Genomic DNA, 14,601 nt, shown 5'->3' on the forward strand with positions numbered 1-14,601 from the left:
CGATTTTAGTTCTACGTCATATACATGCGACAGTATGTTTTTCCCCCTTCTAATTCTAAACATCCGGCGGTTTGTTGTTCGGTTGATATCTAGCCAACTGATAAACTACAGATTAAGGTATTTTGCTAATGCTTATACGTTTATGATTTTAAGGAAATAATTGTATAGAATGTATTGTTCTACAGTGCATTATGTGTTAGGTGTATTCGGGTTATTGCTAGTTAAACTGGATGCATACTGCTGCATAACGCAGCCAAGTCTAATTTATCACTCAAACACCCCGTTACTGACAACGAATTAGCAGAGAATCTAGTTAACCAGTTTGGACTTGTTTTTAATTTAGTACAGTATAGTGGTGTAAGATTTGTACATGCAGTTTGAATGGTTCGAAGTACCATGGCGCATGCGTGATAGCTATTAAATGACTGAGGGGGCTTATGCGAATTAACTAAAGAGAATTGGAGAGAGGTGCCTAGCTACTCAATTAACCTATCATAGGTATAATGGGTGCCATTTGGGAGGCATCCTTAATGATTTGTTCCTATTCCTTTCTCTTCCATGTAGGACAGTTGTATGGTGATGGAGGGGGAACAACCTCAAGAGGACTGCGCCCAACCCCAGCCCTCCGCGTCCTGCTCCAAGAAGCCAGACAAGCCCCTCTACCAGCCCAAGAAGAAGCAGGACGGCCCCAAAGATAAGGCCCAAACCCAGGGAGACGGCAAACCAAAGCCCAGGCCTCGCTACACGGACAAGGCCCGAAAGAATGCCAAGAACAAGAAGGACAAAGGAGGGAAGACGGGAGGAGAGGGGAATGGAGTCCTAAACGGTGAGGCCAAACTGGAGGAGACGGTAGAAGAAGGAGGCGGCGACGCGGGGCCACAGAATGACGGACAGGCTGCTACAGCCAACCAGGGAGGAGATGGAGATGTGGGTTTGCGACTGGAGACGGGGAGCAAGAGTTCTCCGTCTGAGAGAGAAGGGGGATCCCGGGAGGGGATAGAGGCAGGCCCTCAGGAAGAGGAGGAGGAGGAGAGCTGGGATGCTCTCTTTGATGACGAAGGAGAGTGTTTGGACCCCCATGTGCTAGAGGAGGTGAGGCTGCCTGTCTGTATGTCTGTTTGAGGAGGTGAGTCTGCCAGTCGGTTTGAATAGAGTGGAGTCTGTCAGTCTGCCTGTCTGTCTGTATGTCTATTTGAGGAGGTGAGTCTGTCTCTCTGTCTGCATCCCCAGAATACTGCTATAACACTCAGTGTATGTCTGCTACACGTTTGCTACTTATTAGTGGTACTATTGCTGCAATGCTGTTATTTACACATCTACTGTTCTGTCTATAGTTGGAAATCGTTAGGAGACTAGTAAACAAAATGATTATCTCTCTCTCTCTCTCTCTCTCTCTCTCTCACACTTTCTCACTCTCTCTCTCTCTCTCTCTCTCTCTCTCTCTCTCTCTCTCTCTCTCTCTCTCTCTCACACCTCTCTGCCCCCCTCCTCTCAGCTGGCCATACAGCAGGGCAGGAAGAAGCGGCCGGTGCAGGAGGCCAGGTTTGACTACTACAGCTTGGATCAGGACAGAGAGGGGGACGGTGACACTGAGCTCAGGGAGGATGAGCTGTCTAACATCATAGAAATCTACGACTTCCCCACAGAGTTTAAGACTGAAGACTTGGTCAAATCCTTCCAGGCCTACCAGTACGTAGCAGCCTTTACTGTCGTTTTAGGAGTTCTGAGGTTCCGTCAAATCTCATTCCACCCTAGTCCCTATCAATACACAATGAAGCCGGTGTTCGTCTTGTCGAGGGGTAGCCGAAGCTCCGTCTTGTCGAGGGGTAGCCGGTGCTCCGTCTTGTCGAGGGGTAGCCGAAGCTCCGTCTTGTCGAGGGGTAGCCGAAGCTCCGTCTTGTCGAGGGGTAGCCGAAGCTCCGTCTTGTCGAGGGGTAGCCGAAGCTCCGTCTTGTCGAGGGGTAGCCGAAGCTCCGTCTTGTCGAGGGGTAGCCGGTGCTCCGTCTTGTCGAGGGGTAGCCGGTGCTCCGTCTTGTCGAGGGGTAGCCGGTGCTCCGTCTTGTCGAGGGGTAGCCGGTGCTCCGTCTTGTCGAGGGGTAGCCGAAGCTCCGTCTTGTCGAGGGGTAGCCGAAGCTCCGTCTTGTCGAGGGGTAGCCGAAGCTCCGTCTTGTCGAGGGGTAGCCGAAGCTCCGTCTTGTCGAGGGGTAGCCGGTGCTCCGTCTCGGCTACCCCCGGTGCTCCGTCTCGGCTACCCCCGGTGCTCCGTCTTGTCGAGGGGCAGCCGAAGCTCCGTCTCGTCGAGGGGCAGCCGATGCTCCGCCTACAGTGTGTAGTAGTGATGAGATGCTGAAGGTATTTGTGTGTGTGTGTGTGTGTGTGTGTGTGTGTAGGCAGAGAGGCTTTGACATCCAGTTTGTGGACGATACTCACGCCCTGGCTCTCTTCAACAGCCCCATAGCAGGTGAGTCACACAGCTTTTATAAAGGAAAGGAAAGGCCATAGACTCTGGTAGCTCTGTCCGACACAATCATTTATTCACACACCTCATCACAGGTGAGGGATACAGCTGAACATGTTTCATACCTTATCTAAAGCACTGCGTGTCTCTCTTCTGTTAAACTCTACTGAAGATGTTTGGATGGTCAAATGAAGCAGTGGTCAACGTGTTTTAATAGTAGAGCTGACTTAGCTGTCTTCTCAGTCAACACTCAAGTCAACATCTGAGGTAAACATTAAGCAACTGAACTCTCTCTCTCTTTCTGTCTGTGCACGTGGGTTATTGCTCACGTGTGTCTGCGTGTCTGCGTGTGTGTGTGCGCGCGCGTGTGTGTGTGTGTGTGTGTGTGTGTGTGTGTGTGTGTGTGTGTGTGTGTGTGTGTGTGTGTGTGTGTGTGTGTGTCAGCTCGAGAGGCTCTGAGGACCAAACACCCGCTGTTGAAGGTCAGGTCGCTGGCTAAAGCCTCCGTCACCACCAGGGCCAAGGCTCGCAGCTGCTCAGGTACTGACTATCATCTCTTTCATTCATCTGTCCATCCTTTCCTGTATCCTCCATTATCTGACTCTGAGTATTTCTGGAACTCCTTCATCTTTGACCTGTTTTCTCTTCCTCTGTCTGTCTCTCTCTCTCATATCTCCTTTATTCTCTCGCTCATATCTCCTGCATTCTCTCTCATTTCTCCTATATATTCTCTCTCATACAGTAAGGGAAAAAAGTATTTGATCCCCTGCTGATTTTGTACGTTTGCCCACTGACAAAGAAATGATCAGTCTATAATTTTAATGGTAGGTTATTTGAACAGTGAGAGACAGAATAACAACAAAAAAAATCCAGAAAAACGACCCCCTCTCAATCAGAAAGATTTCTGGCTCCCAGGTGTTTTTTATACAGGTAACGAGCTGAGATTAGGAGCACACTCTTAAAGGGAGTGCTCCTAATCTCAGCTTGTTACCTGTATAAAAGACACCTGTCCACAGAAGCAATCAATCAATCAGATTCCAAACTCTCCACCATGGCCAAGACCAAAGAGCTCTCCAAGGATGTCAGGGACAAGATTGTAGACCTACACAAGGCTGGAATGGGCTACAAGACCATCGCCAAGCAGCTTGGTGAGAAGGTGACAACAGTTGGGGCGATTATTCGCAAATGGAAGAAACACAAAATAACTGTCAATCTCCCTCACCCTTGGGCTCCATGCAAGAGCTCACCTCGTGGAGTTGCAATGATCATGAGAACGGTGAGGAATCAGCCGAGAACTACACGGGAGGATCTTGTCAATGATCTCAAGGCAGCTGGGACCATCGTCACCAAGAAAACAATTGGTAACACACTACGCCGTGAAGGACTGTAATCCTGCAGCGCCCGCAAGGTCCCCCTGCTCAAGAAAGCACATATACATGCCCGTCTGAAGTTTGCCAATGAACATCTGAATGACTCAGAGGACAACTGGGTGAAAGTGTTGTGGTCAGATGAGACCAAAATGGAGCTCTTTGGCATCAACTCAACTCGCCGTGTTTGGAGGAGGAGGAATGCTGCCTATGACCCCAAGAACACCATCCCCACCGTCAAACATGCAGGTGGAAACATTATACTTTGGGGGTGTTTTTCTGCTAAGGGGACAGGACAACTTCACCGCATCAAAGGGGCGATGGACGGGGCCATGTACCGTCAAATCTTGGGTGAGAACCTCCTTTCCTCAGCCAGGGCATTGAAAATGGGTCGTGGATGGGTATTCCAGCATGACAATGACCCAAAACACACGGCCAAGGCAACAAAGGAGTGGCTCAAGAAGAAGCACATTAAGGTCCTGGAGTGGCCTAGCCAGTCTCCAGACCTTAATCCCATAGAAAATCTGTGGAGGGAGCTGAAGGTTTGAGTTGCCAAACGTCAGCCTCGAAACCTTAATGACTTGGTAGAAGATCTGCAAAGAGGAGTGGGACAAAATCCCTCCTGAGATGTGTGCAAACCTGGTGGCCAACTACAAGAAACGTCTGACCTCTGTGATTGCCAACAAGGGTTTTGCCACCAAGTACTAAGTCATGTTTTGCAGAGGGGTCAAATACTTATTTCCCTCATTAAAATGCAAATCATTTTATAACATTTCTGACATGCGTTTTTCTGGATTTTTTTGGTGGTCATTCGGTCTCTCACTGTTCAAATAAACCTACCATTAAAATTATAGACTGATCCTTTCTTTCCCTCACTGTATCTCCTGCATTCTCTCTCATATCTCCTGTATTCTCTCTCTCTCTCTCTCTCTCTCTCTCTCTCTCTCTCTCTCTCTCTCTCTCATATCTCCTGTATTCTCTCTCTCTCTCTCTCTCATATCTCCTGTATTCTCTCTCTCTCTCTCTCTCTCTCATATCTCCTGTATTCTCTCTCTCTCTCTCATATCTCCTGTATTCTCTCTCTCTCTCTCTCTCATATCTCCTGTATTCTCTCTCTCTCTCTCTCTCTCTCTCTCTCTCATATCTCCTGTATTCTCTCTCTCATATCTCCTGTATTCTCTCTCTCATATCTCCTGTATTCTCTCTCTCATATCTCCTGTATTCTCTCTCTCATATCTCCTGTATTCTCTCTCTCATATCTCCTGTATTCTCTCTCTCATATCTCCTGTATTCTCTCTCTCATATCTCCTGTATTCTCTCTCTCATATCTCCTGTATTCTCTCTCTCATATCTCCTGTATTCTCTCTCTCATATCTCCTGTATTCTCTCTCTCATATCTCCTGTATTCTCTCTCTCATATCTCCTGTATTCTCTCTCTCATATCTCCTGTATTCTCTCTCTCTCTCATATCTCCTGTATTCTCTCTCTCTCTCATATCTCCTGTATTCTCTCTCATATCTCCTGTATTCTCTCTCATATCTCCTGTATTCTCTCTCTCATATCTCCTGTATTCTCGCTCTCATATCTCCTGTATTCTCGCTCTCATATCTCCTGTATTCTCGCTCTCATATCTCCTGTATTCTCGCTCTCATATCTCCTGTATTCTCTCTCTCATATCTCCTGTATTCTCTCTCTCTCTCTCATATCTCCTGTATTCTCTCTCTCTCATATCTCCTGTATTCTCTCTCTCTCATATCTCCTGTATTCTCTCTCTCTCGTATCTCCTGTATTCTCTCTCTCTCATATCTCCTGTATTCTCTCTCTCGTATCTCCTGTATTCTCTCTCCTTCACCTCATTTAATTCTCTTCCTTTATTCTACCCTGCTTCTCCTTTTCTTGTCACCTATTGTGTATTCTCTTTGTCCTTCTTCCTTGCTATCTCTGCCTTTCTTTGCCCCCCCTTCTCTTTCATTCCCTCAACACTGTCCCTCCTCTCCTCCTCCAGACTACCTGCTCCCTACTAAGGAGCGCCCCCAGACCAGTGCAGTGTTGGCCCGCAGGCTGGTGATGGGGGCGCTGGGCGTCAAGAGTCCCCAGAGCAAAGAGCACCGGGAAGCAGAGAGAAAAAAACTGCAAGATGCCAGAGGTACGTGATTAAAGGGGCAATCTGGAATTCAAGTAATAATAACAACAGAGGTGACCCCGCCACTTGTTTTGGTAAACGGCTGAGGGTTGGGGCTGGAGAAATGTAACCACTCTCCAATTCATAGACAGCTATGTATGCAAGGACTGACCATCCATGACATCAGACTGATCGTTTTAACCATCCATGACATCAGACTGATCGTTTTAACCATCCATGACATCAGACTGATCGTTTTAACCATCCATGACATCAGACTGATCGTTTTAGCCATATTTTGAAGCTATCTGGTGCATTCAGAAAGTATTCAGATCCCTTGGCTTTTTCAACATTTTGTTACGTTACAGCCTTATTCTAAAATGTGTATATATAAAAACAAAAAATCATCAATTTATTCAATTTGCAAAAATGTCTAAAAACCTTTTATTTGTTTATACTTTTTTTTGCATTGTCATTATGGGGTGTTGTTTCTAGATCTATTTATTGAAACTGTTTTAGAATAAGGGGCTTTGATGGGGTACGACCAATGATGGGGATAACCGTCTTGGTACTCCTGCATTGTGTGTGTGTGTGTATATATACACTGCTCAAAAAAATAAAGGGAACACTTAAACAACACAATGTAACTCCAAGTCAATCACACTTCTGTGAAATCAAACTGTCCACTTAGGAAGCAACACTGATTGACAATACATTTCACATGCTGTTGTGCAAATGGAATAGACAACAGGTGGAAATTATAGGCAATTAGCAAGACACCCCCAATAAAGGAGTGGTTCTGCAGGTGGGGACCACAGACCACTTCTCAGTTCCTATGCTTCCTGGCTGATGTTTTGGTCACTTTTGAATGCTGGCGGTGCTTCCACTCTAGTGGTAGCATGAGACGGAGTCTACAACCCACACAAGTGGCTCAGGTAGTGCAGCTCATCCAGGATGGCACATCAATGCGAGCTGTGGCAAGAAGGTTTGCTGTGTCTGTCAGCGTAGTGTCCAGAGCATGGAGGCGCTACCAGGAGACAGGCCAGTACATCAGGAGACGTGGAGGAGGCCGTAGGAGGGCAACAACCCAGCAGCAGGACCGCTACCTCCGCCTTTGTGCAAGGAGGAGCAGGAGAAGCACTGCCAGAGCCCTGCAAAATGACCTCTAGCAGGCCACAAATGTGCATGTGTCTGCTCAAACGGTCAGAAACAGACTCCATGAGGGTGGTATGAGGGCCCGACGTCCACAGGTGGGGGTTGTGCTTACAGCCCAACACCGTGCAGGACGTTTGGCATTTGCCAGAGAACACCAAGATTGGCAAATTCGCCACTGGCGCCCTGTGCTCTTCACAGATGAAAGCAGGTTCACACTGAGCACGTGACAGACGTGACAGAGTCTGGAGACGCCGTGGAGAACGTTCTGCTGCCTGCAACATCCTCCAGCATGACCGGTTTGGCGGTGGGTCAGTCATGGTGTGGGGTGGCATTTCTTTGGGGGGCCGCACAGCCCTCCATATGCTCGCCAGAGGTAGCCTGACTGCCATTAGGTACCGAGATGAGATCCTCAGACCCCTTGTGAGACCATATGCTGGTGTGGTTGGCCCTGGGTTCCTCCTAATGCAAGACAATGCTAGACCTCATGTGGCTGGAGTGTGTCAGCAGTTCCTGCAAGAGGAAGGCATTGATGCTATGGACTGGCCCACCCGTTCCCCAGACCTGAATCCAATTGAGCACATCTGGGACATCATGTCTCGCTCCATCCACCAACGCCACATTGCAGCACAGACTGTCCAGGAGTTGGCGGATGCTTTAGTCCAGGTCTGGGAGGAGATCCCTCAGGAGACCATCCGCCACCTCATCAGGAGCATGCCCAGGCGTTGTAGGGAGGTCATACAGGCACGTGGAGGCCACACACACTACTGAGCCTCATTTTGACTTGTTTTAAGGACATTACATCAAAGTTGGATCAGCCTGTAGTGTGGTTTTCCACTTTAATTTTGAGTGTGACTCCAAATCCAGACCTCCATGGGTTGATAAATTGGATTTCCATTGATTATTTTTGTGTGATTTTGTTGTCAGCACATTCAACTATGTAAAGAAAAAAGTATTTAATAAGATTTTTTCTTTCATTCAGATCTAGGATGTGTTGTTTAAGTGTTCCCTTTATTTTTTTGAGCAGTATATATATATTGGAAGCTATGGAAATGCATTTATTAATGTCTACATTAGTTTTTGACAAGCAGATTCTATTACAGACACCTTAATGCATACTTTTAAATTAGATTATTCGAACAGGAACATAAAAAGAATAGAATTAAAAAATTGTGTACTAATCTTTCTGTCCCTAATACAGCAACAAAATATTTAAATAAATGTAATTTTGTCCTTGAAACATTTTAATTAAAATATTGTAGAATTCCATTCATTCCTATGGAGGACTGATCCCTCTGGGGAGTGCCAACATGGCTGACCGGTGGCTTCAAAGCAAGTAATTAGCCAATACATAGCGTCAGCAATCCAGGGTTTATATACATCATTAGTATGACAGTTGAAGTAAGCTGTCGTAGAGTGTTGCTACCACTAGGGGGTGGTGTTCTGTCAGTGATGTCTTTTCAGGACCATGAACCCGAAGAAGAGTCTCAGCCTCAGAGAGACTGAGGACAATGCTCTCATCTAGTGTTCTATAAACACACACACACTGCACGTCCTGGAAATAGCTTCCAGTCATGTTGTTTTAAGTGTAGCCTTGCTTCCAAAGACCAGCTATTGGGGGGGGAAGAAGTGTCCTGACGAGATACAAATATAGAACAGATTTTCAGGAAGAACTGACAACTAGATTTTTGCTGGTGGTGACCACTTCTTTCACTGAGAGAGAGAGGAGACGTGTGTGTGTGTGTGTGTGTGTGTGTGTGTGTGTGTGTGTGTGAAACCTGAGAGGTTTGGTTTCTGGTCAGACGGCTGACACACACACACTCTCCCGTCCCTCTGGCTAAAAGTTTCCTTCAGTTGTTCTCCTCACGCCCTGTGTTGCCGGGCAGAACTTCTACTCTATAATTTCCCTGTTGTTTATTTCCACTCCCAGAGGATTTATAAGTGGATACATTCAGCCAGAAGGACCAGTCCACTCTGGTGTTATTTCCACTCCCAGAGGATTTATAAGTGGATACATTCAGCCAGAAGGACCAGTCCACTCTGGTGTTATTTCCACTCCCAGAGGATTTATAAGTGGATACATTCAGCCAGAAGGACCAGTCCACTCTGGTGTTATTTCCACTCCCAGAGGATTTATAAGTGGATACATACAGCCAGAAGGACCAGTCCACTCTGGTGCAGCTGGCACCTACTACCAAAGGCACTTAAATATTTTGTGTATGTGTTGCCATTCACCCTCTGAATGGCAACACACACACAATCCATGTCTCAAGGCTTAAAAATCCTTCTTTAACCTGTCTCCTCCCCTTCATCTACACTGATTGAAGTAGATTTAACAGGTGACATCAATAAGGGAGTATACATTATTCACCTGGTCAGGAGGGAGCCGGACGGATGGCTGCTTATGGAACTGACTTTGTTTTCTGGCATGGGTAACTGTTGTGCTCTACTGTTCTCAGGTGAACTTACAGGACGTTATGTGATCATAGACATTGTGTCTCAGTGTGAAGCTCTGTTTAGATTGTTCTAGACAACTAGTGTTCCCTCCCCCTGGTGCCCAGTGAGCACAAGACATTGAAAAGATGTCTTTTCAACCCCCAAAATTTGTATTTTCTTCCAAAAAATGTATTTTCAACACGTTTTCAACCCCCAAAAAGATATTATTATAAGGTGGGATGTGCTTTTTATACAGTAACATCCTGTAATCACATACAGTCGTCTATGATTCATACAGTAGACGTCATCGCGTACAGTCGTCTATGATTCATACAGTAGACGTCATCGCGTACAGTCGTCTATGATTCATACAGTAGACGTCGTCGCGTACAGTCGTCTATGATTCATACAGTAGACGTCGTCGCGTACAGTCTATGATTCATACAGTAGACGTCGTCGCGTACAGTCTATGATTCATACAGTAGACGTCGTCGCGTACAGTCTATGATTCATACAGTAGACGTCGTCGCGTACAGTCGTCTATGATTCATACAGTAGACGCCGTCGCGCAAGTCTATGATTCATACAGTAGACGTCGTCGCGTACAGTCTATGATTCATACAGTAGACGTCGTCGCGTACAGTCTATGATTCATACAGTAGACGTCGTCGCGTACAGTCTATGATTCATACAGTAGACGTCGTCGCGTACAGTCTATGATTCATACAGTAGACGTCGTCGCGTACAGTCTATGATTCATACAGTAGACGTCGTCGTAGTTATTAGATTCATTAGGATCCCCGTTAGCTGACACCAATGGAGACAGCTGGTCTTACTGGGGTGTGACACAATACGAAAAATACATTACAGACAAAAAACTACTTCACAGTTGACATTTAAAGACGTGTGTGTGTGTGTGTGTGTGTGTGTGTGTGTGTGTCTATCAGTTACACAGACACATCAGTACTTACACACCTGTGTTAACATGAGTGTTGTGGAGCTGTTCTCTGCTGACTTAAAGGTTCTACGTGGAACATTTCATCCTGTAACTAGCGACAAATGTACATGACATACCAGTACTAGCAAAGGAATACAACTCCACGAGAGAGAAACATACCTTTTCCAACTCTTGCGAATTTAGATTTTTTTTTTTTTACCGTGACTAGCCAGTCTGGCTGTTTTGTACAACTTCCTGTGTTAAGATTAGTTATTGTTCAAGAGGTTGACAGAAACATTAGCAATACGTTTCTTCACATCCTTGCAACAGGTGTGTTCTGGATAATGATACGGTAAGAAACAGTACTGAGCCTTTTGGCACTTCTCTAAGTGTCTTTCACAAAACCGTGAAGAAATGATGGCTAATATATTACATGTTGCTCCTGTAAAGTGGAACTAGTCTTTGTCTTGTTGATAGTATTGACTACTACTAGTAGTGTTGATTTACTCTCCTATCAACCTGTCTGTCTGTCTGTCTGTCCTGTCTTTCAGAGCAGAAGCGTCTGGCAGCGAAACAGAGAGACGACGCCTGGGAAGGGAAAGCCTGACGGAGAGGAACCACTTCCTGGCTTCTGCCCTCCACCCCATCCTCCCTTCACCGTAGGGACTAGACCCTCTGCCCTCCATCCATCCTCCCTTCACCGTAGGGACTAGACCCTCTGCCCTCCATCCATCCTCCCTTCACCGAAGGGACTAGACCCTCTGCCCTCCACCCCATCCTCCCTTCACCGTAGGGACTAGACCCTCTGCCCTCCATCCTCCCTTCACCGTAGGGACTAGACCCTCTGCCCTCCATCCTCCCTTCACCGTAGGGACTAGACCCTCTGCCCTCCATCCTCCCTTCACCGAAGGGACTAGACCCTCTGCCCTCCATCCTCCCTTCACCGTAGGGACTAGACCCTCTGCCCTCCATCCTCCCTTCACCGTAGGGACTAGACCCTCTGCCCTCCATCCTCCCTTCACCGTAGGGACTAGACCCTCTGCCCTCCATCCTCCCTTCACCGTAGGGACTAGACCCTCTGCCCTCCATCCTCCCTTCACCGTAGGGACTAGACCCTCTGCCCTCCATCCTCCCTTCACCGTAGGGACTAGACCCTCTGCCCTCCATCCTCCCTTCACCGTAGGGACTAGACCCTCTGCCCTCCATCCTCCCTTCACCGTAGGGACTAGACCCTCTGCCCTCCATCCTCCCTTCACCGTAGGGACTAGACCCTCTGCCCTCCATCCTCCCTTCACCGTAGGGACTAGACCCTCTGCCCTCCATCCTCCCTTCACCGTAGGGACTAGACCCTCTGCCCTCCATCCTCCCTTCACCGTAGGGACTAGACCCTCTGCCCTCCATCCTCCCTTCACCGTAGGGACTAGACCCTCTGCCCTCCATCCCATCCTCCCTTCACCGTAGGGACTAGACACATCTCTGTTCCCTCCCTCCCCCTACACAGGGCAGCTGTACTGAAGCCACACTGGACTGAACAGAACTGAACTCAGCCAAAGCCCAGAGTTTGTTGGCAGAAGATTTTCTCTTGGAACCTGGTCAGCTTTAGATTAATCATCACTACTAACATTGATAACAGGGTCATATGGCGGTTAGGGGTCATATGGGGTCTACCTGAACGCTTCTTCAAAACGTTTTGCTACGGTGTCCACTAATGAATACAACCCTGGTCCATACAACGTAAAGGGGGGAGAATATAGTATGTGTTCAGAGAGGCTCCCATGCAGGGTAACCAGGGTTATTGTGGATGTGTTCAGAGAGGCTCCCATGCAGGGTAACCAGGGTTATTATGGATGTGTTCAGAGAGGCTCCCATGCAGGGTAACCAGGGTTATTATGGATGTGTTCAGAGAGGCTCCCATGCAGGGTAACCAGGGTTATTATGGATGTGTTCAGAGAGGCTCCCATGCAGGGTAACCAGGGTTATTATGGATGTGTTCAGAGAGGCTCCCATGCAGGGTAACCAGGGTTATTGTGGATGTGTTCAGAGAGGCTCCCATGCAGGGTAACCAGGGTTATTGTGGATGTGTTCAGAGAGGCTCCCATGCAGGGTAACCAGGGTTATTGTGGATGTGTTCAGAGAGGCTCCCATGCAGGGTAACCAGGGTTATTGTGGATGTGTTCAGTGAGGCTCCCATGCTGGGTAACCAGGGTTATTATGGATGTGTTCAGAGAGGCTCCCATGCAGGGTAAGCAGGGTTAATATGGATGTGTTCAGAGAGGCTCCCATGCAGGGTAACCAGGGTTATTATGGATGTGTTCAGAGAGGCTCCCATGCAGGGTAACCAGGGTTATTATGGATGTGTTCAGAGAGGCTCCCATGCAGGGTAACCAGGGTTATTATGGATGTGTTCAGAGAGGCTCCCATGCAGGGTAACCAGGGTTATTATGGATGTGTTCAGAGAGGCTCCCATGCAGGGTAACCAGGGTTATTGCCAGGGTTATTATGGATGAGCGAATAGTACAGGGATGCGCTGCGGGGTATTGCACCCGCCCAGCACTAAAACACCTGCTGTGCTGATTCAACTAATTCATGAAGAATAGTTTCATTAGTTTTTTTAGTGGTGGGCTGGAACAAAACCCTGCACACATACAGCACACTGTTGGCCCTGTGTAAGACGTGATGTGGTCAACAACCACCAGCGGGATACTAGACAGGACAGTGTGACAGTTAAACGGTAAGGTGGTGTACCCTCCAGGGTTGGGGTCAGTTCCATTTAGATTCCAGTCAGTTCAGCAACTAAATCACATTCCAATTCCACATTATCCTTATTGAAAAGCATTGAGGAGAATTGGAATTTCGGTGTACTTCCTGAATTGACTGGAATTCAAATGAAACTGACCCCAACCCTGATACCCTCCTATTCTGTTTTTATTTACTTTTTATATCGTTTTATTACCAGCTGATGGGGAGGAGCTAATTATGACCTAATTTATGTTACATGTATTAATCTTATAAAAAATAATCAGTCAGGAAGTGTATCTTGAATCATCCTCCCCCAGTTTCTGCTCGTGTTAAAGCACACTGTTAGGTTAGGGGCAGTGTGTCAAGCTTCTGAGTATGAGAGCTGATCTAGGACCAGGACCCAACCGGTCCATATAATCTTATTAGTTGTGTTCTAAAAGGCAAAACTGATCCTAGATCAACACTTCTACCCTGAGATGAATGAGACATTGGGGCCCAGCTATCTTAACGGCTTAATAATGATGAGAGAGGACCGATACACCAAATAACATTATGATGACGTTTCCGTTGCACCCTAATGTTTGTAAAAATGTTTTTGTAAAAACAATGTATTTTCTTTTCCTATTGTATTGTTCAGTGAACAGGGTTTCACTGTTTTTCTCTTATTGGTGGTTTAATAAATCATTTTTAAACTCTTTGTCCTGCTTCTCTCTCTCTCCGTCCTGCCTCTCTCTCTCTCCGTCCTGACTCTCTCTCTCTCCGCCCTGACTCTCTCTCCCGCTCTCCGCCCTGACTCTGTCTCTCTCTCCTTGCTGCCTCTCTCTCTCCTTGCTGCCCCTCTCTCTCTCTCTCTCTCCCCCCCTTGCTGCCTGTCTGTTTGTGCAAATTTTATTGTTTGAGTTGGGAGCAATTCCATTCCAACTCCTGTCATTGGTTGAACATTGCCTTTAAAAGGTGCATAGATGAAAAAGCGCGATGGGATTGAATCCTGGCCCGTACGGCCCTCCGACAGTGAGGCCAAGTCGGTCTGTAAGCCAGAAACAACACTATGGAAACTGAATAAGAGAATAAACAGAACTGAAAGAAACAGCCATTATGACATACAATTGCACACCCAGCCACCCATCCAGCCACCCATCCAGCCACCCACCCAGCCACCCACCCACCCACCCACCCATCCAGCCACCCACCCAGCCAGCCACCCACCCAGCCCTGCCATAGCGTGATGTGAGATCTGTGGTCAGACCATGATAATATCAGAGCTTCAGGCTTTATGAGGAGGTAACGTGCCACGGGGCTGCAGGCTTGGCAATCACACACTAGCCACAATGTGCCAGTCTAACAGGCACTCCAGCCTGGCTGCTTAGGGCTTGTCCCATTCCACACTTTC

The 14,601-nt window shown here is 47.3% G+C and overlaps 1 protein-coding gene across 3 annotated transcripts; it reads left to right on the forward strand.

Moving 5' to 3' along the window:
- The first annotated feature begins 1 nt into the window (after window position 1).
- Window positions 2–13,908, forward strand: LOC106591789 (coiled-coil domain-containing protein R3HCC1L). Of its 3 annotated transcripts, none has more exons than XM_014183052.2 (7): window positions 2–117; window positions 565–1,092; window positions 1,496–1,689; window positions 2,391–2,461; window positions 2,903–2,998; window positions 5,831–5,971; window positions 11,029–13,908. In XM_014183052.2, exons 2-7 carry the CDS (start codon window positions 574–576, stop codon window positions 11,133–11,135), a joined length of 1,128 nt encoding a protein of 375 aa, XP_014038527.2. In that variant the 5' UTR covers window positions 2–117; window positions 565–573; the 3' UTR covers window positions 11,136–13,908. The 3 variants fall into 3 exon arrangements, with proteins under 3 accessions (XP_014038527.2, XP_045546813.1, XP_014038518.2); XM_045690857.1 differs by having other exon boundaries at window positions 26–117; window positions 570–1,092; XM_014183043.2 differs by having other exon boundaries at window positions 28–117; window positions 570–1,092; window positions 11,024–13,908.
- The last annotated feature ends 693 nt before the right edge of the window (window positions 13,909–14,601 follow it).

Source organism: Salmo salar, chromosome ssa12, assembly GCF_905237065.1.
Source record: "Salmo salar chromosome ssa12, Ssal_v3.1, whole genome shotgun sequence".
NCBI classification, from domain to species: domain Eukaryota; kingdom Metazoa; phylum Chordata; class Actinopteri; order Salmoniformes; family Salmonidae; genus Salmo; species Salmo salar.

Coding starts and splice junctions, on each gene's coding strand:
- LOC106591789 (XM_045690857.1), top strand. CDS start 35: ATGTTTTTCCCCCTTCTAATTCTAAACATCCGGCGGTTTGTTGTTCGG. Junction 2,462..2,902: donor CTTCAACAGCCCCATAGCAG/GTGAGTCACACA, acceptor TGTGTGTGTCAG/CTCGAGAGGCTCTGAGGACC. Junction 5,972..11,028: donor AAAACTGCAAGATGCCAGAG/GTACGTGATTAA, acceptor CTTTCAGAGCAG/AAGCGTCTGGCAGCGAAACA.